General features: G+C 38.0%; 1 protein-coding gene across 2 annotated transcripts in view; it reads right to left on the reverse strand.

Moving 5' to 3' along the window:
• Positions 1-25186, reverse strand: part of LOC150104516 (flavin reductase (NADPH)) — a 92747-nt gene that overhangs the window by 49610 nt on the left and 17951 nt on the right. For both annotated transcript variants that reach the window (XM_090395702.1, XM_090395703.1), the window contains exon 2: positions 3340-3501. In XM_090395702.1, the coding sequence (XP_090251828.1) occupies positions 3340-3501 (162 nt within the window). The remainder of the gene's footprint in view (positions 1-3339; positions 3502-25186) is intronic.

Here is a 25186-nt window from a genome sequence, read left to right on the forward strand (position 1 = left end):
CAATGGTTTAAACATAAATAATATCAAATATGCAAATGATCTCGTCCTTCTTGCAAGAACCCCAAATGAACTACAAAAGCTGATCAACAAGCTAAACGAAACTTGTAAAACATATGACATGACAATAAATATACAAAAGACAAAAGTAATGAAAATAGGGAGGAACAAAACTACCATCTCAGCCACCCTAAACAGAGAACAAATAGAACAAGTAGACAACTTCATATACCTTGGATCAAAACTAACAGAAACAATAGATGAACTCAAAACAATCAAACACAGAATAGCGATAGGATGGACCACCATGGGAAAATTACAGAAAATCTGGAAAACAAACAAGATATCTAAACAAGCCAAAATCAAATTATATGAAGCAATAATTATACCAACAGTCATCTATGGACCAGAAGCGTGGACAGTTAAAAAAAGAGAGGAGAAAAAACTGCTGGCATTTGAAATGAAATGCTTAAGAAAAATAAATAGAACAAGTTGGATAGAAAAGAAAACAAACATCACAGTCAGACAAGAACTATTGTATAAAAAGACAATAATAGAAAAAATTAGAAAACAACAACTGAGATGGTTTGGACACACTGTATGCATGGATGCAGACAGACTTCCTAACGTCCTAATCAATACTTTTCCAAATGAAAAAAGAAGACCTGGAAGACAAAGAATTACCTGGCTGAAATTAATAAAGAACATCTCAGGATGCAGAACATATAAGGAACTTTTTCGAACAGCAAGGAATAGAGACGACTGGAAGATCCTGCTCAAGAGAAGAAGAAGAAGATTATGAAAGTTAAAGAAGAAAGTGCTAAATATGGTCTTAAACTTAATCTCAAAAAGACAAACGTTATGGCAACATGTGAACTTAATGATTTTGAAGTAGATGGGGAGAAAATGGAAGCAGTTAACAATTTTGTGCTCTATGATCCCAAATTGATAAAGATGGTTATTCTACTGAAGAAGTTAGAAGAAGATTATTACTCGGAAAGAAAGCAATGACAAATTTAAGCAAGATCTTTAAAGATAAAGATATTAGCCTCGCAACAAAAATCAGAATCGTGAAAGCAATGGTATTCTCTGTGGTACTGTATGAATGTGAAAGTTGGACCCGGAGAAAAAGTGAAAGAAGGAAGATAGATGCATTTGAATTATGGGTTTGGAGATGGTTACTAAGAATATCATGGACTGCAAAGCAAACCAATAAATCAGTGATAGACAGAATAAAGCCAGATTGCTCCCTCGAAGCTATGATCATCAAGCAAAAATTGTCATACTTCGGATATATTATGCGAGCAAATGACAGTCTGGAGAAGATGATGATGCTTGCTAAAGTTGATGGATGCAGGAGAAGAGGAAGACCAAGAATTAGATGGGTGGATGGAGTTAAAGAAGCAGCTGGAATGCACTTGGAAATTCTGAAAGATGTGGCCAGGGACAGATCTGAATGGAGAATGTATGTTCATGGAATCATCAGGAGTCGAAAACGACTCGATGGAACATAACAACAACAAAGAGATAATTACTTGAGATGTGGAAGGGGACTAGGGGTGGTGGGAGAGTATTGGATCTGGTCATAGGATCAGAAGAGCTATCCATAACCAAGGTGACCACATTGCCTCTGATTGGTAAAAGTGACCATGCAGTCTTGACTTGGGGAGATTGTACAGCATGAGGAATATTCTGCCAAGAAGGGATATATCTGGAACTATAAGGTAATTAATTATGACAGGTTGCAGAGTTTCTTCATCACAATGATGAGGAATGGCATATGTGTATTATATCCAATGGAATATTATTTTGAACAGAAAACAAGCCAAGATGTTCATTAATAAATAATTTCAGTTTCAGTCTTTATTGAAAAGTCCTCATATTACAGTTTAATGTACTTCTCAGGGACGGTTTTATCATTAGGCGAACCTAGGCAATCGCCTACGGGCACTGAGACTTCGAGTATGTGTACATGTGCTTGTGCGAGTATGACAAAATATATATTGAGAGACAATGTATAGGGGGCACCTAAATTTTCTTTGCCTAGGAGCATCAGATACTCTCGGACCAGCCCTGACTTCTTATACACATAACAAGATGTCATTTAACATGATATAAACATACAGTAATCCCTCAGTGATCTGACTGCAGTCGTAAATCAATTTGCTGGCCAGATAATTGAAGGATTAGTTAACTGAAGGTTTATTTCCATAGTCCTGCACCAGAAGTTAGTTGAGGTACCAATCCATTCAAGAGTCTGTTAATGGAAGGTATAGTTATTTGAAAATCAGTCTACTGAGAGATTACAGTCTGTGTGTGTCCGTCCATCTTATCTTTGGTAAAATGGATACACACACAGGTTATGCAGAAGCAACTTGGCTTGTTAAAAACATGATACTGCTTATGATAGGGCAGTTGATCCTATCTTCACTGTCTGCTATGACTGTGAATTGCATGTGTCTTCCAGCAAATTTGCCTGTTTTGTGAGATGAAAAAACCCCGTTTCCAGGAGTAAAACCCTTTCTTCTCCATATGAGACTGGCTAACTCACTTTTCCTGATAAAAGTTCACCATATCCTGCATGGGATTCAAACCTAGGTCTTTCCAACAAAAGGGGCTTCATCTATACTGACTGAGCTATCTATATAAATATACATATACGCATTTTAGTGATAAAATTCATGAGTCTGACATATACTATAGAGAGATTAACTGCAGTAATCAAATTCAGCTGCACTGTTTACAAGAGTTATTCATTGATCACAGAAAACTGTGAATATATGATATCTTACATTTGGAGACCAAATTTCCTGAGCACTTTAAATCTTGCATAATTTACCATATAGCTAGCCTGTCAATTCCACGAAGTTCAACACTGAAAAGATGCAAGTTCAAATCCCATCTAGGATGCAAAGAAAATTCTATAAGGGTTTTCCAGTTAAAGGTGAGTTAGTTGGTCTCATATAGAGGTGGCAGGGTTTTCTTTTCCAGAAACTTAGATTTTTCATCCTACAGGATAGGCAAACCAGCCAGAAGAACACACATGTACAACCAATCTAGCACATTGACTTCACAACCTTATAGTTCACTGGCATGCACTAGAATATGTATATCAATGGTGGCATGCACAACATCTTTGAAGTCCATGTGGTTTCTTCCATAATCCCAAATAACAATAACCACCATGGATGACAAAGATCTAGTGAATGCTGCGATTGATATATGTATTCTAGTGCATGCCAGTGATATGTATTTTACTAGAATATTTAAGTAAAATACAGCTTTTTTTTTTAAATTGCACATTATTTCCCATTCATAAAGGTTATATTCAAATTTACGTACTTAAATCATTCCGAGTTCCTAGCGTGATAATTACCCCATCTTGTCCAGCAAGTGCTTTGCAAACATCCTCTTTGTTTAACACATCACCCTGTATAACGTGCTGTACTTGCAATCCTTTTGGCAATTTAGATGGATCACGAACAAAAGCAGTCACTTCATATCCTTAAAAAAAAAAAATCAATAAACAGTGGATTTTCAAAAAAAAAAACCTATATGCAGATTATAATCTAAACATAAATTATTTTATTTTATTTTTTTATTTATTTTTTTTTTTTAATTTCGTGTTTGGATACGTATCCAAACACAAGTGGTACAGTAGTAAGTGGTACAACATGATTTACAACAAATTAGGATACATTACAATGAGATCAGCTTAGATTTGATAGGTGAAATATACAGGGAAATAATAATTAAATATGAAAAAAAGGAAACTATACATAACTTATATACAATAAATATGGTCAGATGTTCCTCCAGTATCTTGCACAATCAAGATACTTGGAATCTTTCACTCTCCACGTGAGATGAGCCAATCTCACATGGAGGATGCAGGGTTTTCTAGATACTTTGGTTCTTTTCATCCCTTTTATAGAGGCAACTGGCCAGAGAACACATATAATTAATAGACAAAAATGGATTAGTGAGCATTAAATGATGTTAATTCTAGTAGCAAAGGCTTATACTTTGGTCATACATAACTGGTAATTAGCTTACGGAATTAACAATGCATATAAAGTATATTAATTAAAGGCAACTTTAATGAATAACTTCTATATTTCGGCAACGTCACGTTGCCATCTTCAGGAACATACAAATATGGTATGTGCACGCAGGCACTAACAAAGCAAATGAGGAAGAATGCAAGAAGCTAGTATTGTTCCTAAAGTCCTAATGGTGCCCTCTGGCGGGATAATTTGGTTGTCTTGGCCGTTGGGGTGAAGTTCTCATAATGTAAGTCTTCCAAATTTGGGGTAGTTTCATGCACCCAAATTTGTTGAGGTTTGGAACGTTTTTTAGAGCTGCTGATGATTCCTTGAATAATCTTTCGTATTTAAACTTGCTGCGGTGTATTATTTTAGTTTTCTTCCAACGAATTCTATGGTGGGTATCTAAGGCATGGTCAGCCAGCCCAGAGTGGCTGTACTGGTGGAACCGGATGTAGTCTTTGTGTTCTGAAATCCTGATATTTGCTGTCAGTACAATATTTGATAATAAAGGCCCATCAATACGGCAAAAATGAGGTTGAAGATATTGAGAAAACTAAATCGTCTGCCGTTCCTAAAATGCTGCCTGGATAACAAGGTAATCCCTAATTGTGTTAAAATGAAGCACCGTTTTACTTCACAGAAAGCTCTGCATATTTACCATCGCACTAGCTTCGCCCTATTAAGAGAAAAAATTACTGCGACGCACGTTCCCCTTGCTGACAAAAACAAAACCTTACGGGCACTAGAGGAAGAGCTTTCAGATGCTCGGCCATGATCTTTGGACGATTCTTTATGATGTCTCATGCGCTTCGGCAAGAAAAGAATTTGAAAAAATACGTAGTCGGCACTTGACAAAATATGAAAACCTGATAAAGAATTCTACTTCCTTACCATAGCCACCACTCAACACTGTAGTCAACCTCTCATCCATAGTTTTAAAGCCCATAGCACTCACTGCACTTTCATGTGGCCACAATTTCGCCCTAGCTCCTAAAAGAATACCTGCCGAGGAAATCATAATCCAAATAGAACATGGGATTCACAACCTTCCTAACCATACCGCCAACAACATCAGACTGGATGTAGCCGGTGTTCTAACCAAAGCAAAACCTCTAAAAACCAACTTATCCAAAGACAAATATGCAGCCCTACTAGAAATGAAGAAAAACAAAAAAATAGTAATCACCAAAGCGGATAAGGGAAACACCACCGTGGTTCTCAATCAAAAGGACTACACAGGTAAGCGTAATGCTTTGGTACTAGACCGTACTACTTACCTCCCTATTGAATATAATCCTACTAGCTCTCAGATTAGAACTCTCCACAGACTCCTTAAGAAAGTCACCAGTATAGAAAACCTCTCACTCCAACACACTGACATAATGGTCAGTTTTGACGTCTCCTCCCTAATCACTAATGTCCCATTCAAAGAAACCCTAGAGCCTCATCCAAGCCAAGTTTCCTCCTGATATCTCAGCCCTATTTCAGTTCACAATGAACTCAGGCTATTTCGTTTGGCAAGGAAAATTCTACAAACAAATAGAGGGCGGGGGACATCCATGGGTTCACCACTTTCCCCACCCTTGGCCAATTTCTTTATGGAGACCTTTGAAGAGAACGCCTTAAACTCTGCCCCACAAAAAACCCACTATTTGGCTTCGATACGTGGGTGATGTGTTCACTATTTGGCCACATGGCTCAGATACACCCCACTCCTTCCTAACACACTTAAACAACCAACACCCCAGAGTCCAGTTCACCTTAGAAAAAGAGGAAAACAACACCCTCCCCTTCCTAGACACTTTAATCACTTGCCAGCTTGATGGATCTTTGGTTTTCTCTGTTTACAGAAAACCCACCCATACTGGCAGATACATTCACCAGCAATCTCCCCCGCTCATAGGAATATGGGGTTATAAAAACACTATATAACAGGGCAAAATTAATCTGCTCAGATGACAATGCCCTAACCACTGAACTAAACCACATCCTCAACACTTTCTTAGCCAATGGCTATAACCCTCAAAAAATCCAAAAAATACTAAAACCAGTAAACCACAACCCCCCTCCACAATAAAGATTCCACCAAATCTATCACCATCCCCCACATCCAGGGCACCTCTGAGAAAATAACCAATATCTTCAAAAAAATATGACCTTACTTCTTGTTACAAACCATATAAAAAGTTGGCATCCCTTATCCGCTCTACCAAAGACCAACCACTTCCCCTAGACCTACCTGGTGTATACCAGGTCCCTTGCAGCTGCAAATTGTCCTACTTTGCCAAACAGGCAGGACAGCAAAAATCAGGATTTCAGAACACAAAGACTACATCCGGTTCCACCAGTACAGCCACTCTGGGCTGGCTGACCATGCCTTAGATACCCACCATAGAATTCGTTGGAAGAAAACTAAAATAATACACCGCAGCAAGTTTAAATACGAAAGATTATTCAAGGAATCATCAGCAGCTTTAAAAAACGTTCCTAACCTCAACAAATTTGGGTGCATGAAACTACCCCAAATTTGGGAGACTTACATTATGAGAACTTCACCCCAATGGCCAAGACAACCAAATTATCCCGCCAGAAGGCACCATTAGGACTTTAGGAACAATACTAGCTTCTTGCTTTCTTCCTCATTTGCTTTGTTAGTGTTCCTGAAGATGGCAACGTGACGTTGCCGAAATATAGAAGTTATTCATTAAAGTTGCCTTTAATTAATATACTTTATATGCATTGTTAATTCCGTAAGCTAATTACCAGTTATTAAATGATGTTATGTGGATTATAGATTGTGTAGTGTGTAGATGATGGATTAAGTAGCCCAAGCAGTAGGTTGTGTGTTGGATGCTGCCCTCCTACAATTCCCTGTTAATATATAATGTTATATAATAACAGTTATCACTTTATATGAAGACCAAAATACTTTCAACTTTAATGCATGCAGAAGAGCTTTCTTTGGGCACTAATGAATTAAAAATTTCCCTCAAGGTATTAACAGTAAATTAGCTTGCACTTATCTTTTCAGATTTTGTTTAATAAATAACAATTGCTAATTAATTACTATTTTAGTTGCTCGATCAATATACATTAATCACATTCAGTGCACCTAATCACACGCTTATCATCTAGCACTTTCTCCTTACCTTATCATCATGGAAGGCCCATCATAGTTAACACAGTCTATCACACCATTCCCTTAACTCATTAACATCTGTGCTCTTACCACCCTATCAGGCAAAGCATTCTACAGTCCAACCTCTCTCCATGCAAAAAAACACTTCCATCCTCTTACTCAACAGATGTTCCTTTCCCTTGTTCTACCATACAAAAGATCTCTCTCTCTCTAACATCAATCCTGCTACCGCTCTATCATATCACTTCATCTTCTATCCGTCACATTCTGCAGTTTGCATGCCCTCAGTCCATCCTCATAACTAACATAGTGTTAGATATGATATAGTCCTGATATCATTAATGTTATCTACCTCTGTATCCTCTTCAAGGTTAATTTATTCCCTTTAATTCCAGTGATAGTTTAAGCACAGCAATCCAGATACAGTCTGATTAGGACTTTATACAGAATCACCACTCTTTTATCTCTGGTGGTTAATATCCAGAGTTGCCTTTACCACCTTCATACTATGTTCCTTAAACTTCAAATTTCTACTGACCATCATTCAAAGATTCCTTGCCTTCTCCACTTCCTCTAGTACAGCTCCACCAATAGGGTATGCAAGGTATGCAACTTTCTATTGATGGATCCTAAATTTCAAGATTACATTACATTTAATTAGACTAAATTGGCATCCGCATTCATTTGCCCACCAGTGAAACTTATTCAAATGCTCCTGAAAGGCCACAACATTAAAAATGTCACTAATACTAACACTAATTTTCTCTCAGTTTCACATTATCTACAAGCTACTAAATATCCCCTTGCAATCCAACAAAAATGTCACTGACAAACAGAAGTGGGGTTCAATGGAACCCCCACTTCTGGTCTTCTTCCCTGACACCTGCTTCCTTGTACAAAAGGAAGCAGGTGTCAGGGAAGCTAATCTATATGCCACAACTTAAATATTAGCTTATCACATAGACACCCAAAAAAACACAGTATATAACTTTCTCCGAACAACTATTCTTATTATTGTTATAAAAGGCAATCAGATTATTGAAACAATAATGTCTTTTGTTTCAGTAATCTGTCTCTTTCCTTCTTCTCAGTAATTTTATTTCCTTCTCTTAATTTATTCAAAATTGTATTGCCCATTTGTAATGGGCAATCTTCACGGAGAAAGCCTAGAGGTCAAGCAGGTGTTCACAAAATTCAGAAGTTTCTTTGAATTCCTGCAGACAAAATAGCCTGGCCAATTCAGGTTAAGCTTGCGAGGCCAATAGCCACTCCATACAATGAGAACAGATTAGAGTCCCCTACTTGGTACTGACAAACTGCTTCAGATTTAACTTGGAAACATCTAAGGAACACAATGAGTTTCATGAAATCAGAAGACAAAAACAATGCAAGGAACCAACATCTACTGAAACTGTATCCCCACAGAAACAGAAAGGAACCACAATAAGAAAAGAGTTCCTCCAGTAACCATGCAAACTAAGGAACAATGTATGGCAGTAGCCACATCTCTCAAAAACCATAAAATAAATTTTATAAACACAGCAACAAATATAAGGGGGTCGGAATAAAGCCAGAGATGGTAGCTGACTACCTTGTACTCGCTGACTTTTTGGATGATAAAAACATCCAGTACCACATGTTCACTTTAAAATGTGAAATGGTTCTGGTTTTATATTCTTTACATTCTATATTATACCATTTAGTAGCACCTTGATGTTATGCGTCAAGCTACTAAATAGTATAATATAGAATCCAATCACTGAAGAAGTCAAAACAGACTTCCAAACCACTGACATAACCCTGATAAAGTTAGCCACATGCTCCAAGAAGATAAATGACTAATGCCTTTGGTCCTGGTGGAAATCTACAAACAGTACCAAGAGATCTATGATCCAAAACAGAGAATATATAGAAAATATAAGAAATAACCTGAAAAGAAAATATTCAGTGGTTGCTGATTATGTGAAATTAGGTAGAGTAATAGTTAATTAATGTGATGTGGAGAGCTTGCAGGATAATTTAAATAGGCTGTCAATATGGACAAAAGATAATGGGTATCAGTTTAATGTGGAGAAATGTCAAGTTATGCATTTTGGGAAAAACAGATTACAAGCCATGTATCACATTAATGGCATTTGTACTCCAGGAAATATATGAAGCTAGAGATTTAGGAAGTGGTGGTAGATACAAAGTTAAAGTTTACAGGATATATTGTCAAGGTTGCTAAGGCAGCCCATAAGATTACTTGCCTATTGAAAAACATATTTACATGCAGAGACAAAGAAGTTGTTATTCTTCTTTATAAGGTCTTGAGTTCCCTGGGTTTCTTGGGGATGAAGAGGCAGTGGAGAGGATTCAAAGGGGAGTGATCAAGATGGTGAATGGCCTGTGGAATGTTGCCTATGAGGATAGATTGAGGGTGTGTGTGTGTGTATGTGTGTGTGTGGAGTGCAGAAGTTGGTTGATAAGAGAAAAAGAGGGGATATTATAGAAACATTTGAGTTGCTAAAAGGGTTTTATAAGATTGATGCAGGGAGAAATGTTTCAGCACTTGGCTAGAGGGACCAGAACAAGGGGTCATTCCTGGAAGTTGAATAAAGGTGTGGTTAGTAGGGGTGTGAGGACTAGATTTTTTTCTTGGAGAGTTGTGAATGAATGGAATGGGTTGCCAGTCAGTTGTGAGTACTCTGTCTGTTAATGAGTTCAAGGAGAGGTATGATAGACTGTGTGAACAGACTGGGTCTCCCACAATGAGTCTTCAGACTCCATGGAGGTGCCCGTATAATAATAAAAACTGTCTGTGACCTGACTATAAAACCAGAACCATTACAACAGAAGGCATCAACTAGCCAATTCCACCATTGTCAAAAATATGGCCACTCTCAATGTTGCTACAAAACTGATTTCTAACACATCTGTCATAAACATCCATGTGAAATTGCAAGTCATTCTATCAAGCAGTTTGTTTTATACAGCTGTTTGAAGCAAAAGTGTTGTCATCTATGCACGATACTCAATTTTATCCCTTGAAATGGATAAAATTGAGTATCGTGCAGTTATAAAATTCTTTGTAAAAGAGGGTTTAACGCCAAAAGAAATTCATTCGAAGTTCATAAAAGTTTATGGGCACTCTTCCCCTTCATTTTCGACAATTAAGAAATGGGCTGCCGAGTTTAAACATGGCTGTACCAGCCTTGAAGATGATCGACGTGAAGGTCGTCCAAAAAGTGTAACAACACCAGAAATCATTGATCAAGTGCACGATATGGTATTGGATGACCAGTGCCACACTTGCTCACAGCAGATCAAAAACCGCACTCGCATGAAAATCTCTGAACAGTGCTTGGAGCATTTTAACAAGAATAAAACTGATTTTGTACATCGATTTCTTACTATAGATGAGACTTGGATTCACCATTACACATCAGAATCCAAACAGCAGTCAAAACAGTTGACAGAAGCCAGTTGTTCAGCCCCAAAGGAAAGGTCATGGCATTGGTGTTTTGGGATGCTAAAGGCATTTTGTTTATTAATTATCTTGAAAAGGGTAAAACAACAACCTGGGAATAGTATTCCGATCTTTTAACCAGACTACACGAAAAAATTAGTGAGAAAAGACCTGGTTTGCAGAAGAAAAAAAAAATCATCTTCATCAGGACAATGCACCTGCCCATAAAAGTGTTTTGGCAGTGGGAAAATTAAGGGATCTACGCTATTAATTGTTTGAGCATCCACCCTATTCCCCAGATTTGGCTCCCTCTGACTTCTCTTTCCAAAAACTAAAATGATTACTCTTGCTGATTAGCAGAAATATACCCATCTTAGTTATACACAAATCTTCAGATGTAATCACAAGGTCCAGCATTCTCTTGTACCCTCCATTACATGCTGTCTTAAATAATTATTCCTAAGAAGATGGTCAAATTCCATTCCCTTCTACCCCTATTACTTTTCCTCCTAACCATAATTAAAGTCACTCACAATAATTACCCTCCCTCTACTTATTATTTATTTACTGATACATATCACCCACATCATTCTTTGCATTCCCTGGCCTATAGCAGAAACCAAGATGTATGAAAGCAGTAGAAGAAAAAACTCAGTTTACCACAGGTGGCTTGCATCAAGAACCCAAGCTTCATACTCAGCCTATGCAGATGGACACAATAAATGTAAATCAGCAAAAAACTAATCTCTTGTCCAAATGGTAGCCGTGCCTTCTGATCCCTCACATAAGCTATTTGATGTAACTTCTGCTCACCTGCACTCTCACCCATCCAGATGGCACAATTGTTGTAGCACCCAAAGAAAAAGCCAATCTCATAGTATCACTCTTTTCCTCTAACTTCTGCATAGATGACAAAGGCAAATCACCTCCTTCCATATCAGCAATTGAGCAGCATACACTTTCTGTTGCCTTTCAGCAGATAGACATACATAAAAGGTATTAGACAACTTTTATGTATGTCTATCTGCTGAAAGGCAACTTGAACACTACGAGTATTAGATAACTTGAACACTACAAAGTCATCTGGTTGTGATGACATCTCTCCTACTGTACTTAAACATTGTGCTCCAGAGCTAGCATCTGTCCTCTATTGTCTCTTCAATCTTCTGTACTAAGCAGGCACCTATCCTCATGGAAACTAACATATACCCAACCCATTCCAAAAAAAAAAGGGAGACAAAAAGCTTACCATCCAACTCCTAGAAGCTCACCAGTTTATCGGTGACCACTAGCATGGATTCTGCCAATCCAGATCTGTGGCTTATATCTTAGCCCCTATCATTCATCACTGGACATGTGCTATTTGAAAGGTTTGTATATCACTCATCACTGAGCATGGTGAGTAATATACAAAACATGCTATGAAAAGGTTTGGAGAAATGTGCTGTTGCCTTTGACATGTTCAAGGCTTTTGATCGTGTTTGACATCAAGGTCTGCTTTGCAAACTGCCTTCCTTTAGTGTACCTGCCGCCCTCTGTAACTGGATAGACAGCTTCCTCTCTGGTCATTCACTGCATGTCATGATGGATGACATGCAGTCATCCATCATGACTGCAATGTCATCTTCTAACTTTCTTCTAACGTTGCCACCAATGCAGGAGTGTCTCAGGGGCTCTGTTCTCCCACCTACCTTCTTTCTCTTATGCATAAATAACCTACTCTCAATTACTACAAATCCAATCCATAGCTTTGATAACAATATCACTCTTCATTCATCCTACTCCTCTGACAAACCACATAGTTCCCAGACATCCTATATAGGACTGTATTTTGCTGCATTGAAGATCACAAAGTTATCCTTGTCCCACTGAAGGATGTATGAAAATTAGTGTTTAAACACTAATCTTCATCTAATCAATTAATCTTCAATTAATCAGTCCTGCCTATTCTCTCACAAAAGGGGATCTCAGTTTACCTGAGATCCCGTTTGTGAGATTCCCTCATCCTTGGTAATATGCCCATTACCAGACAGGACACTCTCTCTCTTCCTCTCTCTCTCTCCTTGGACTGACATTTACTTCCAAACTCTCTTGGCGCAAACACATCACATCAATAAGTTTCTAAAAAACTTGGCATTCTTTTCTGCTCAAGAAGCTATTTCACACTCATCCAGCTAGTAACCCTATACAAATCCTAAATCGCTGCATTTGTGAGATAGACACTGAAGTCAATCTCTGAGGGAATGATCATCCATCTCCTCTGGACAGCATTAAGAATTTTTTTAAGGAGGTTTTAGGTGCACAATCCCAAATATGTGTACAGTATGTTAAGGATTGTGCACCTAAAACCTCCTTAAAAAAATTCTTAATGCTGTCCAGAGGAGATGGATGATCATTCCCTCAGAGATTGACTTCAGTGTCTATCTCACAAATGCAGCGTTTCAGCTCTGTGTCTCTAAGTGAATTAGCAAATATTCCTCCACGAGCCTTTAAGCCTCTTAAAACAAGAGCAGCAGCTAAACCGCCTTCTCCTCTTCCTCACTTATTTAATATACCTCTGCCTCTGTCCAGAGGCATATCGTTCCAGTTCTGGAAGGCTGTTCCAGAGGTATACCTCTGGAACAGCCTTCTCAGTGATGTGTTTCCCAACAATTTCAACCCAACAAGTTTAAAATGACAGAATTTCATGCCAGCTTAGGCATTACCTGGTTAAACAATTCTCCCCCCCTCCACACACACACACACACTGACTTTCATCGGAAAACCAGGGCAAACAGCAAAAAGTCAGCTACTGGAACAAATCCCAGAACACGTCCCAACTCAACATCAACAAAGATCATAATTAGTACTATCAACGTAAGAAGCATCAATGGAAAAGAAATGGAACTAAGCAGAAGAACTGGACAAATACCAGATCGACATAATAGACATGACTGAAACAAAGAAGACAAAATATTGTGGCAATGACAGTCAGGGAAAAGAGAGAGTAGCCATAGTATATAACACTAAATATGATGATAATCTTCCTGAATAGCAGGCAATATAAAGTACAGTGATGTGGACAAATATCAAAATGGGGAACCAGACAATGAGACTTATATGTGTTTATGCTCCCACAAAAGGTTCCACCAGAAAGAAATGGAGGAATTTATTTGAAGCATTAGAGAAGGCAGCCAACTCAATGAAAAAAGAAAAGTTGGTCCTTGTTGGAGATCTAAACAGCAGAATACAAAATGATTACCAGACATACAGAAATGTTTTGGGAAAATTTGGAGAAAAGCAGAAAGCTAATAATAATGGTAAATACTTCTAATTTGTAGGAAATGGCAATGCAAACTAAATTATTAATTATAAAAACTTTAATTAATAACTACCTATATTTCAGCGATGTTACATTGTCATCTTCAGGGATCACCAAACAATGATATGTGCATGCAGGTACTCACACTAAGCAAATGAGACTGAAGTTGGTCCTTGAGTCATAAAAGGTGTCCCCTAGCCAGCTAAATTGGGTTGTCTTGGCTATTGGGCTGATGTTCTTAGAATGTATGTGTCTCAAATTTGGGGCAGTCTCATGCACCCAAATTTGTTGAGGTTCAGGAAGTTTTTCAGAGCTGGGGCTGATTCAAGGAATAATCTTTCATACTTGTACTTGCTGAGATGTAATAAATTGACCTTCTTCCAGTGCATTCTGTGGTGGGTGTCCAATGGATGGTCAGCAAGTCCTGAGTGGATGTATTGGTGGAACCAGATATAGTTCTTGTGTTCAGATATCCTGATATTGGCTGTCCTGTCTGTTTGGCAATAGTAGGTCAGTTTACAAAGGGTCCTAGTATACTCCAGGTATGTCTAGAGGAAGTGGCTGGTCTTTGGAGCAGATAAGATATAATTTCTCATGTGGTTTGTATTTGTAACTAGTTGTGAGGTCATATTTTCTTAGGATTTTTATTAGTTCTTTGGATGTACTCCAGATATATGAAATGGTGATAGATTTAGAGTAATCTCTGCTATGAAGGGGGGGGGGGGGTTGTGGTTATCTGGTTTTAGTATTTTTTGTTGAGGTTGTAGCCATTGACTAAGAAAGTGTTAAGGATATGGTTAAATTCAGTAGTTAGGGCAAAGTTATCTGAACTGATTAATTTTGCCCTGTTATACAGGGTTTTTATAATCTCTACAAACAGATAGAGGGTTCTCTACTCTAGCCACCCCTGGGCCAACTTCTTTATGGAGACCTTTGAAGAAAAAGCCTTAAACTCTTCCCCCACATAAACCCACGGTTTAGCTACACTATGTGAATGATATATTCGCCATTTTCCGGCATGGCCTGGATACACTCCACAATTTCACAACACACTTAAACAATCAATAACCTCAGGATCCAGTTTACCTTGGAAACGGAAAACAACAACAATTTCCCTTTCCTAGACAATCTGATTACATCAGCTTGATGGATCCCTGGTTGTTTCTGTTTAGAGAAAACCTACACACTGAGGTAGATATATTTGCCAGCAGTCAACACCCCCCCCCCCGCCGAAACAATATGGGATTATAAAAACGCTATATAACAGGGCAAAATTAATCAGTTCAGATAGCAATGACTTAACTACTGAATTTAACCATATCATTAACACCTTCTTTGCCAATAGCTACAACCTCCCCAACTATTTAACCCCACCCCATCTCAAAAAGAGATTACTCTAAATCTTGTTTCAGCTCTGAAAAATCCTAAGAAAATATGCAACTGCAAGGGACTTTGTATACTCCAGGTATGTCTAGAGGAAGTCTTTGATGGAGCAGATAAGAGATGATAATTTGATGACCAGGTACATTGTCATTTCCTAAAAAATTAGAAATATGTCAAACCAATGTATAAGCTTATCTACAAGAATAATGGTAAATGCATGCTGGATTTATGTTCAGGACATGGATTAGCTATTACTAACACCATGTTTGAACATAAAAATGTGCACAAATTCACATGGAGAGAAGATGCAAGAAATAAAAAAAAAATCTCATTGACTATGTTGTAGTTGATAGCGATGTTTTCCCACTTGTTCAGGACACAAGAATATATAGAGGATTTGAAATAGGAAGTGATCACTGTTTCTATTTAGTTTTGAGTATGATAAAATTGAATTTCATATTGAAAAGAAGAAAGTGTAAGAAAGTTTTAAAACAACTCAAGGCTGAGCAGCTTTCAGAGGCAAACCACAGACTCAAATATACCAACATCAAAGAAAAAAATGAAAGCGTTTGAAAAGAAGAACCAAACCTTGGAGATTTAGTTGCAAATCCTGAAGAAAACATTGAATGATTCAGCCAGAGGTATGTGGTGAGGTTGTCTATAGGAATAGAAAAATCAGAACTCTATGGTGGACTCAGGAAGTTAAAGAGGTAGTGAAGGAAAAAAAGAAAGCATTTTGAAAGTTCCTGGTGAGTAAGTCAGCTTGTGCTCTTACAGAATTATTATTATCATCATTCGACCTCCTTGGAGTCAGAGATTCATTGTGGGAGGTACACACTATTGAACACAATGCTCATCCAACCATGCCTTAAACTGATTCAATGTGTCAACATTCACAACACACACTCAGGCAATGCATTCCACTCACCAACTCTCCACGCAAAAATTCTTCTCCTCACACCCTCCTCTCCTTATACAATTTCCAGCAATGGCCTCTTGTTCTACCCCTCTCCCATTCTATGAAAAATCTCTTGCATGTCAATCTGATAACAATCCCAGACTAGCTTATATGTCTCAATAATATCCACCCCCCCCCAGTCTTCTTCCTAATCACAAGGCTTTGAAACTTACATTCTCTCAATCTGTCCTTGTACTCTACATTTCCAAAGACCACTGACCAACTTTCAACATATCCCCGTCACCATAAAAACCCAGCTACCAAATCTGTGCATGATAATCCATATGAGACCTGATCAAGGTCTTATACAATAGGATCATAACCTCTCTATTTCTGCATGTTAGGGTCCTCTGCATCATTGCAATTATCCAATGTAACGTCTTCACAACTTGTGCAATATGGGCCCCTGAATTTCAGGTCCTTGTCCACCATCACTCCTAGATCTATTATCTACTCTACTTTTTTTTAAAGTTTCCCCACCAAGTGTATACTTTGCATCACATTGCTGCTTACCAAATCTCAGAACCTTACACTTTGCAACACTGAACTGCAAGTTCCACTTACCTGCCATTCAAGTATTCTATTCAAGTCCTCCAAGTCCTCCAGTAAGGCCATAACATTCACTTGCCTCTACAGTGCTCCCCCCCCCCCAATTCTGCATCATCTGCAAACAGCTGCATATCACTAGTTAAACCCATCCCAATATCATCATCATAATGCTAATTACGGATATTGACCATATTGGTTTGTTCCAGCCTCATTATCCAAGTAATATCCTTTTTTGAGGCCTCCCCGACCTTCCTCTTTCGGGATACTGCACCCCAATATACAACTTTCTGATACCTAACTGATAACCAGTCACTGATCCAATTAAGATCCAATTATCCCATCCCAGAGAATATAGAGAAAAACGTAAGAAAGTGAAGTACAGCGAAAAACTAGTAAAAACAAAAGTCACAGGAAGCCTTTGGTAAGAACATAGAAAATAAATATCAGGAAGGTGGAAAAATATTCTGGTGCATATTGAAAAGATTAGAAATGAAAGAAAGAGTACTGTAACAGGAATCAGAGATGATAAAAGTGACATGAAAATTGAAGATAAAGGTATTCAAGATGTCTGGGGTAATTACTTTAAAAAACTGCTAAATGAAACAAGCAGTATCAGTATGATGGATGAAAACTCCCAACAGGAATGCAGTCAAGAGTACATATCCATACTTGAAGGAGAAAAAGTAATCAAAAACCTGAAATGTGAAAATGCAGCTGGAGTCGATTAAATTCAGCCAGAAATGTTCAAACATGGAGGCATAAAAGTTTTACAGTGGTCACAATGAATAATTCATAAAGCCTGTCAGAGGGTCGAATTCCAGATGATTGGAGCAGAGTCCTCAGAACTGAATGTGAGAATTACAGAGGTATTTACATACTGAGTGTTCCTGGTAAGATTTATGCAATTATACTTGAGAAACAGCTAAAATCCATCAAGAAAAATTGTGCATAGTGAAGAACAAGTGGATTCAGGCCAAATAGAGGTTGTCAAGATCATATTTTCACTTTAAGACAAATAGCTGAGAAATCTCGGGAATATAACAATGATTTGTATTTAAGTTTTATTGAACTAGAAAAGATATATGACAAGGTGCAAAGAGGAAAGCTCTTCAAAATGCTACACTTATATGGTGTAAATAGGACATTATATCAAGCAATACATAGTCTCTACTTAAGCTACAAGTCAGCAGTTAGACATGGAGGTACAGGAAGATGGTTTGAGGTAAAATCAGTTGTGTGATGATTCACATTATCTCCACTGTTATTAATTATCTATATGGATCACATGATGAAGGAATGTGGTAATAAATCCAATATCTAAATTGGTGATGTTAATCTTAGCTCATTACTTTATGCAGATGATGTTATACTTCTGAATAAATCCAATACAAGTCTGCAAGATTCCCTGGCTAAATTGAATAACTGTCGTAATAAATTTGGTATGAAAATCAGCAATAAAAAGACAAAGACAATGAAAACAGGCAGGAACACTGAAAACATGAACTGTATCCTGAATGGTGAACCTATAGAACAAGTAAAACATTTCAGCTATTTAGGTGCAATTTTTAGTAAAGTAGATAAATTAAATATGGAAATACACAACAGAATAAATAAAGCTGGTATGGTAGGAAATCAGCTGAATAAATTTATATGGAATAAGAAAGAAATTAGTCAAAACATAAATTAGCTGTATACACGACTGTTCAAACGTATCTTAACCCCCAACCAGCCATAACGTCTATAGACATCAAGCTAAATCTGGATACGATTCTGTAACAATCATTGAATAACATGGATAAGAAGAAGTGCAATTTGGTTTCACTATTTCATCCACTTCGCCAGTAGGGAGGTTAGCTTATGAATCTGAGAGCTGGTGGAGTGATTAATAGAGTGAACACATGACACCAGTGATAGCATCACATTAAAAATAAGCATATTAGGAAAGAACTTGCTGTTATTAACATTCAGGAATGTGTTAGTAGATCTAATCTCAGGTGATATGGTCACTTAAACAGAATAGGTGAGAAATTATTAGCAAAACAAGTGTTATTTGTCAGGTTGGCAGGGAAAAGACCCAGAAAAAGATGAAGATGTAGATGGACTGATACAGTAAAAAGTGACTTAAAGACAGAAATATAAGATCTGATAATACTGGAATCTTGATAGATAACAGATTAATTTGGAGGAAAATTATTGATCGAAAGTTAGTACTATCATGTTGGAAGTTTTTTTCACTTGGTTAGACTATGATAAATTTAGTTTAATCCTTTATCCAAGTGTAAGCAAACAAAGTTTGCACCTGAAGTATATTCAGGACTGAGGCAACTCGTGGTAAAGGTGGACCAAGCTCTCATCACTCCTTGTCTCAGTATCTCCCATAATGCAAAGCACATTTCCATGCAGATATGTATAATGTCTCAGTCCTGAAGATACTTCTGGTGCAAACTTTGTTTGCTTACGCTTGGATAAAGGATTAACCTAAATTTATTATTTTAGTACTATCATAATTATCCTGTACATTCGATGAGGGTACATATCAGGAAGTGATGATGATGACAATTTCAACCTACATCTCTTTAAGAAGAATGTCAATAGGGGCTGACCATATGTCCCGATTTGAAGGTCCTGTCCCGTCGATTTGTGAATTGGCCTGGGAAAACATAATATTACATATTATTACTATTGCTATTGAACATCATCATGAGTGGGAGGGAAAGTAAAAATAGAAAAACAAATTAAAGTTTATAAAAATAACGATGCTGCGCTAAACTCTAGAATATTATTTATTCACGACATGAACTTGATGTGTGCCAAGAGTGTTTTGATTTAGTTTATGTTATAATTCTGCTTTGTTCCTATCCTTGTCATGCCTAAAAGGAATTGTAAGTTCACTGATGAACTACAAAAGAATTTTCCTTCTTTGAAGAGATATTGTGAAGAAGTTGATCGGGTGCGATGCGATCACTGTGACTCAGTTTTCTCTGTAGCACATGGCGGGTAGTCAGACATTAAAGACCACTTTAATGTCTGAAGTGCTAAGCATAAAGCTGGTTTGTTAGGTGCAGCAGGTTATTCTTCATTATCTATGTATTTCAAAAACTGATCCTACGGAAAAGGACCTAGCAATTGCAGCTAAAGAAGCAATATTTTCATTCCGTTTCACATGATGCAAGTTTCAGAACTTCTGATTGTTCTTCTAAACTGATTTTTAAACTTTTTGAACCAAAATTTGCACTTGCCAGAACAAAATGTGAGGCTATCGTCTTGAGCATAATTAGACCCAAGGTAATCGATGAACTCTACAAGGACTCAGAGAAATGTAATTTTGTCACAATTACAACAGACACATCAAACAGGAAAGAAATTAAATTTCTGCTAGTCGTTGTGAGGTACTTCATGCCTGAATATAGAATAAAGGTTAAACTTCTGGATGATGAAACACTCTCTGGTGAGACATCAGAAATAGCGACAGAATCACTTAAGAAACACAAACTGTCTACTAAAATTGTAGGATTCTGTGGTGATAATTGCAACACCAACTTTGAAAAATGCCAAGGTCAAAATAATGTTTTTGCACGTTTGAAGAAAGACTTGGGGAGAAACATTGTTGGTGTTGGCTGTGGGGCACACATATTGTCCACAATTGTCTACAAACTGCAGTAGATGTTCTTCCAAAAGACAATGAAGCTTTGATCATTAAAGTGTACAAGTATTTTTACATTTATACCGTTCACATATATCAGCTGAAAGATTTTTGTGACTTTGCACAAGTGAAATACAGGAAATTACTGAAAAATGGAAATACAAGATTCTTATCCCTCCTCCCAGCTATTGAACGATTTCTTCACATGAAGGTCTGAAGTCTTACTTCTGCTCATTAGAGCACTGTAAAGTGATTATAAGTAATTTTTTCAACAGTGAGTGCCGAGAAATGTACCTGTGATCCATTTTGTGCATGGACAGCTCCGTCTCTTCAATGAAACCATTTTGGCTACGGAGACAATGAAGGCAACTGCAACTGAAGTGACTATTGAGCTTGAAAAACTGAGAACAAACATTCAGGAAAGGCTAGAAAGTATATTTTTGCCACAGGGAACCAAAAAACTACACCTCTGTTCAAAAAGAAACCGAACTTTTCGAAAATAGAAGAAACTAGTGGCGCCACCTGTTGTATCTTTTTGTTATCGAAAGCAGCACCGCCATTACTGTTGTGTCAACTGTTTATTACATTTGTTTCATTAGAAGCGAAGTTATAGTGCCAAGAGTGATAGTGTATTTTGACGAACGGTCGGAAAATAAATTTCAAACAGAGAGCTCCGATTGACTTTTGTGTTAAACTTGGTAAAAGTTTTACCGAAATGCATCAGATGCTTCAAAATGCATACAGTGATGAATGCTTATCACATACTCAAGTTTACGAGTGGTTTAAGCAATTTCAAAGTGGTCGTGAGAAGCTTGAGGAAGACGAAAACTGCCGGACCATCCAAAAACTGGGTTGAGCGAAATAAGCATCCAAAAAGTGCGCATCAAAGAACACCCAAAATCATCCATGAGATTGATCGAAGATGAATTGGGAATTCCAAAATCAACTGTGCACAACATTTTGACCGAGAGTTTGGGCCTTCATAAATTGAATTCGTGATTTGTTTCCCACAAGTTGACCGACGAACAGAAAATGTATCAAATTGAACACTGAAACCTCATTAAAACTGCTCGTAAGGACTCAAACTTCCTTGAAACGATCGTTACTGGTGATGAAACATAGTGTTTTGAGTATAAGCCTGAAACAAAGCACCAGAGTGCTGATTGGAGACCACCAGAAGAGGAGCATCCAAAAAAAAGTTGCCTGGAGAAGCCAAAACTAAAGACAATGCTGATTTGTTTCTACGATTCCAAGGGCATTATCCTACAAAGAATTCGTTCCCCCTGGCCAAACAGTCAGGGGTGAGTTTATCTCGAAGCTTTGAAGCGATTGATAGCGAGAATTCGTCGCATGCGGCATGAATATCGTGATGCAGGCAGCTAGTCACTTTTGCACAATAATGCACCATCTCATCGTTTGAACATTGCGAGACAGTTTTTGAGCAAAAAAACAAGTTTGAGTGTTGGATTACTCGCCGTATTCACCTGATTTAGCACCCTGTGACTTCTTTCGCTTCCCGTAGCTTCATCTGCCGATGAAAGGAAAGCGATACGACACCATTGAAAAAATTCAAGTGGCAGTAACCATAACCCTCAACAGTATCCCAAAAACCGATATAAAAAACTCATTTAACGAATTAATTGCCCATGCCAAACGCTGTATCGAAGCTGAGGGAAAGTATATTGACTGAAATAAATGATTTGGATAATTATAATTGGCCTGTGTTTTATTTTCTATCAAAAGTTCGGTTTCTTTTTGGGCAGAGGGTGTATTACAAACATTTGAAGACAAGGAACAGATTAATTAATGGCAGTTGTTATGCAAGAAGTTACTGCCTTTTATGAGAGATACATGTCTTACATTGAAATTGGCAAAACAGCTTTGGTGAAGATATCAGATCCTTTGCTTGGGTCAACAATAACACATTATTATTATTATTACCAAGACCTCATGGAGTCAAAGACTCATTCTGGGAGGTCCTTTTATCACACACACACACAGCTCATCATACCATGCTTTGAACACATTCAAACTCCCTGCAGACACCACACTCTCAGGCAAGGCATTCCAATCATTTAAAACTCTGCATGAAAAAAACCTGCCTCTCACACCCCTACTCGCACCTTCTTTATACAGTTACCAGGGATGACCTCTGGTTCTCCCCTGATCTCCCACTATTTTCTGTAGAACTTCTCCAGCATTGATCCTATAACAACCCCTTACCAACTTGTAGGTCTCTATCCACCAGACTCTGCAAATTGCATCTCTTCAATCTTTCCTCATACTCAACATTCCAGAGGTCAGAAACTACCTTAGTCAGTCGCCCTTGAATCCCTTCCAACATCTCTTCATCCTTCTGAAAACCAGGTGACAAAATCTGGGCACAATAGTCCATGTGTGGCTTAATCAAAGCCTTATACAGCGGAACAAGAATCTCCCTACTTCTACACATCAGTGTCCTTTGCATCATTCCCTTAAGCCTTTGTGTTGTCTTCACAATTTTGGCTATGTGTCCCCTAAATTTCAGATCCTTATCCACTGTCACCCCCAGATCTCTTATTTCTTCCACTTCCAACAATGTATCCTCACTAAGCATAAATTCTGCATCCCATCTTTGTTTTCAAAATTTTAAAACCTTACATTTTGCAACATTGAACTCACATCCCCATTTCCATGGAAAATCACTCCATTTATTGAAGTCTTCCTGCAAGGTCACAACATCCTCACTACATTTCATGGTTCGTCCCAACTTTACATCATCTGCAAACAACTGAATATCTCCATCCAGATTTTCACCTATATCATTAACATACAAGTTAAACAGTAATGGCTCTAAAACAGATCCATGAGGCACTCTGCAAGTGACTTTCCTTTTCCTCGACATCGCTCCCCCATACACAACTTGTTATCAGATAATCCCCAATCCAGTGCACCAATCTAATATCCAACCCCATCCGCTCCAGTTTGACTATCAAAATTATCATGAGGTACCTTATCAAAAGCCTTTGTGAAATGCAAGTATATCACCATGTATCCTTCTCCTCTGTCCAAGCAAGCAGTCACTTTATTGTAATAAGTAAGTAGATTACTAAAACATGACCTCCCTTTAGCAATTCCAATCTGTCCATCAAAGATGATATCATTGTTGTCAACCCAACTCTGGATCCTAGTTCTCACAAGTTTCTCCAAAAACTTAACCACAACACCTGACACACAGATAGGCCTACAGTTTAATGCTTGAGTTCGATCACTTCCTTTATGAAGTGGCACAATCTTGCCCTCCTTCCACTCCTTAGTGACTTGACCAAGTGCAAGATTCGTATTAAAAAAATATGTCAAGACAGGTGTCAACTCCCTGGCACATTCCTTCAGAATACATGGTGATATATTATCAAGTCCGACAGCCTTATTAACTATTAGTTTACTCAACTCCCCATAAACCTCTTGCTAACTTACAGTCAGTCTCTCCTCCCCATCATCTACTGCTCTCAATCTCTCCATGAGGTCACATTCAAGATTGAAAGACCTGTATGAACTACTCAGTAAGTATCTCCACCACACATTCTGCAACAGCTGTCTTTATACCATTTTCTCCAATCAATGTCATTCCTTCCATAATTATTCTTTCTTTTGCTGGCTACATATCGAAAGAATTCCTTAGGCTTCTTTTTGGCTTCATTAGCTACCCTCACCAACCAAGTCACCCTCCTTGCATGGTCTTTCTAGACCTCATGGAATTGGTTATATCCACTTCGCTTATGCTGTTTCCACAATGCCCTCTTTCTCTGTATCGCATGCTTAGTCTCTTTATTCATCCATCTCACATCTACTTTATTTAACCTTCTCACCCTTGGAATATATTTAGACATTGCATCTACTAGATAGTTTTTGAAAATCCCCCAAGCTGCACTGATTGCTTTTCCAGCTAACTCCTCATTCCATGTTACACCCTCAAGCTGTCTCCCGAGCTCTTCATAATCACCCTCCCCCCTTGTAGTTCCACATATACCCTTTTTTCACAGGGGTCCTTGCACTGCTGGCAACCACCCAGGTAATCACCTCATGGTCACTCTCACCAATTGGTGGATGATTTGACACCTCATTTATAATTACATCCTCTGATGAGATGACCAAATCCAAGACCCCCGATCCTCGCGTGCCCTTTGTTACAGTTGTCTGAGGTAGTTATTCCTCAAAAACTCGAGAAACTCATTTTCTTTACTTCCAGTTGCTATTTCATCATTCCAGTCTATAATGCCATAATTAAAAGCACCATAATGATCACCCTCTTCTTATTTGCTTGGCTAATTTGATTAGACATTTCATTATCACCACCACCACCCACATTTCCTGGTCTATAACATCCAACGAAGTATTTGGTTCCATTCACCTCTATCTCACACCATTCTGCCTCAAAACCACTGGCATTATTTCCCTCTTGCACTCTACTTTGTATGGACATAACTCCTTCTCTATCATCAATAGCACTCCCCCTCCCTTTTTAACCTTTCTATCCTCACAAAACATACCCTTCCATCTCTATTCCTGTCAGGATGTCGTCCTCTTCCAACCATGTCTCACTTATTCCGACAATCTTTGGGTGAACAGATGTAATTAATGCAACCATTTCATCTGCCTTGTTTCTTATACTTCTAGCATTTGTATACAAACACAACAGCTCATTTCTGGATCTACAGATAGTTCCACTGATACCACCCA

The sequence above is a fragment of the Typopeltis vanoorti genome, chromosome 7 (genome assembly GCF_054136105.1).
Source record: "Typopeltis vanoorti isolate ZY-2024b chromosome 7, IOZ_Tvanoo_1.0, whole genome shotgun sequence".
NCBI classification, from domain to species: domain Eukaryota; kingdom Metazoa; phylum Arthropoda; class Arachnida; order Uropygi; family Thelyphonidae; genus Typopeltis; species Typopeltis vanoorti.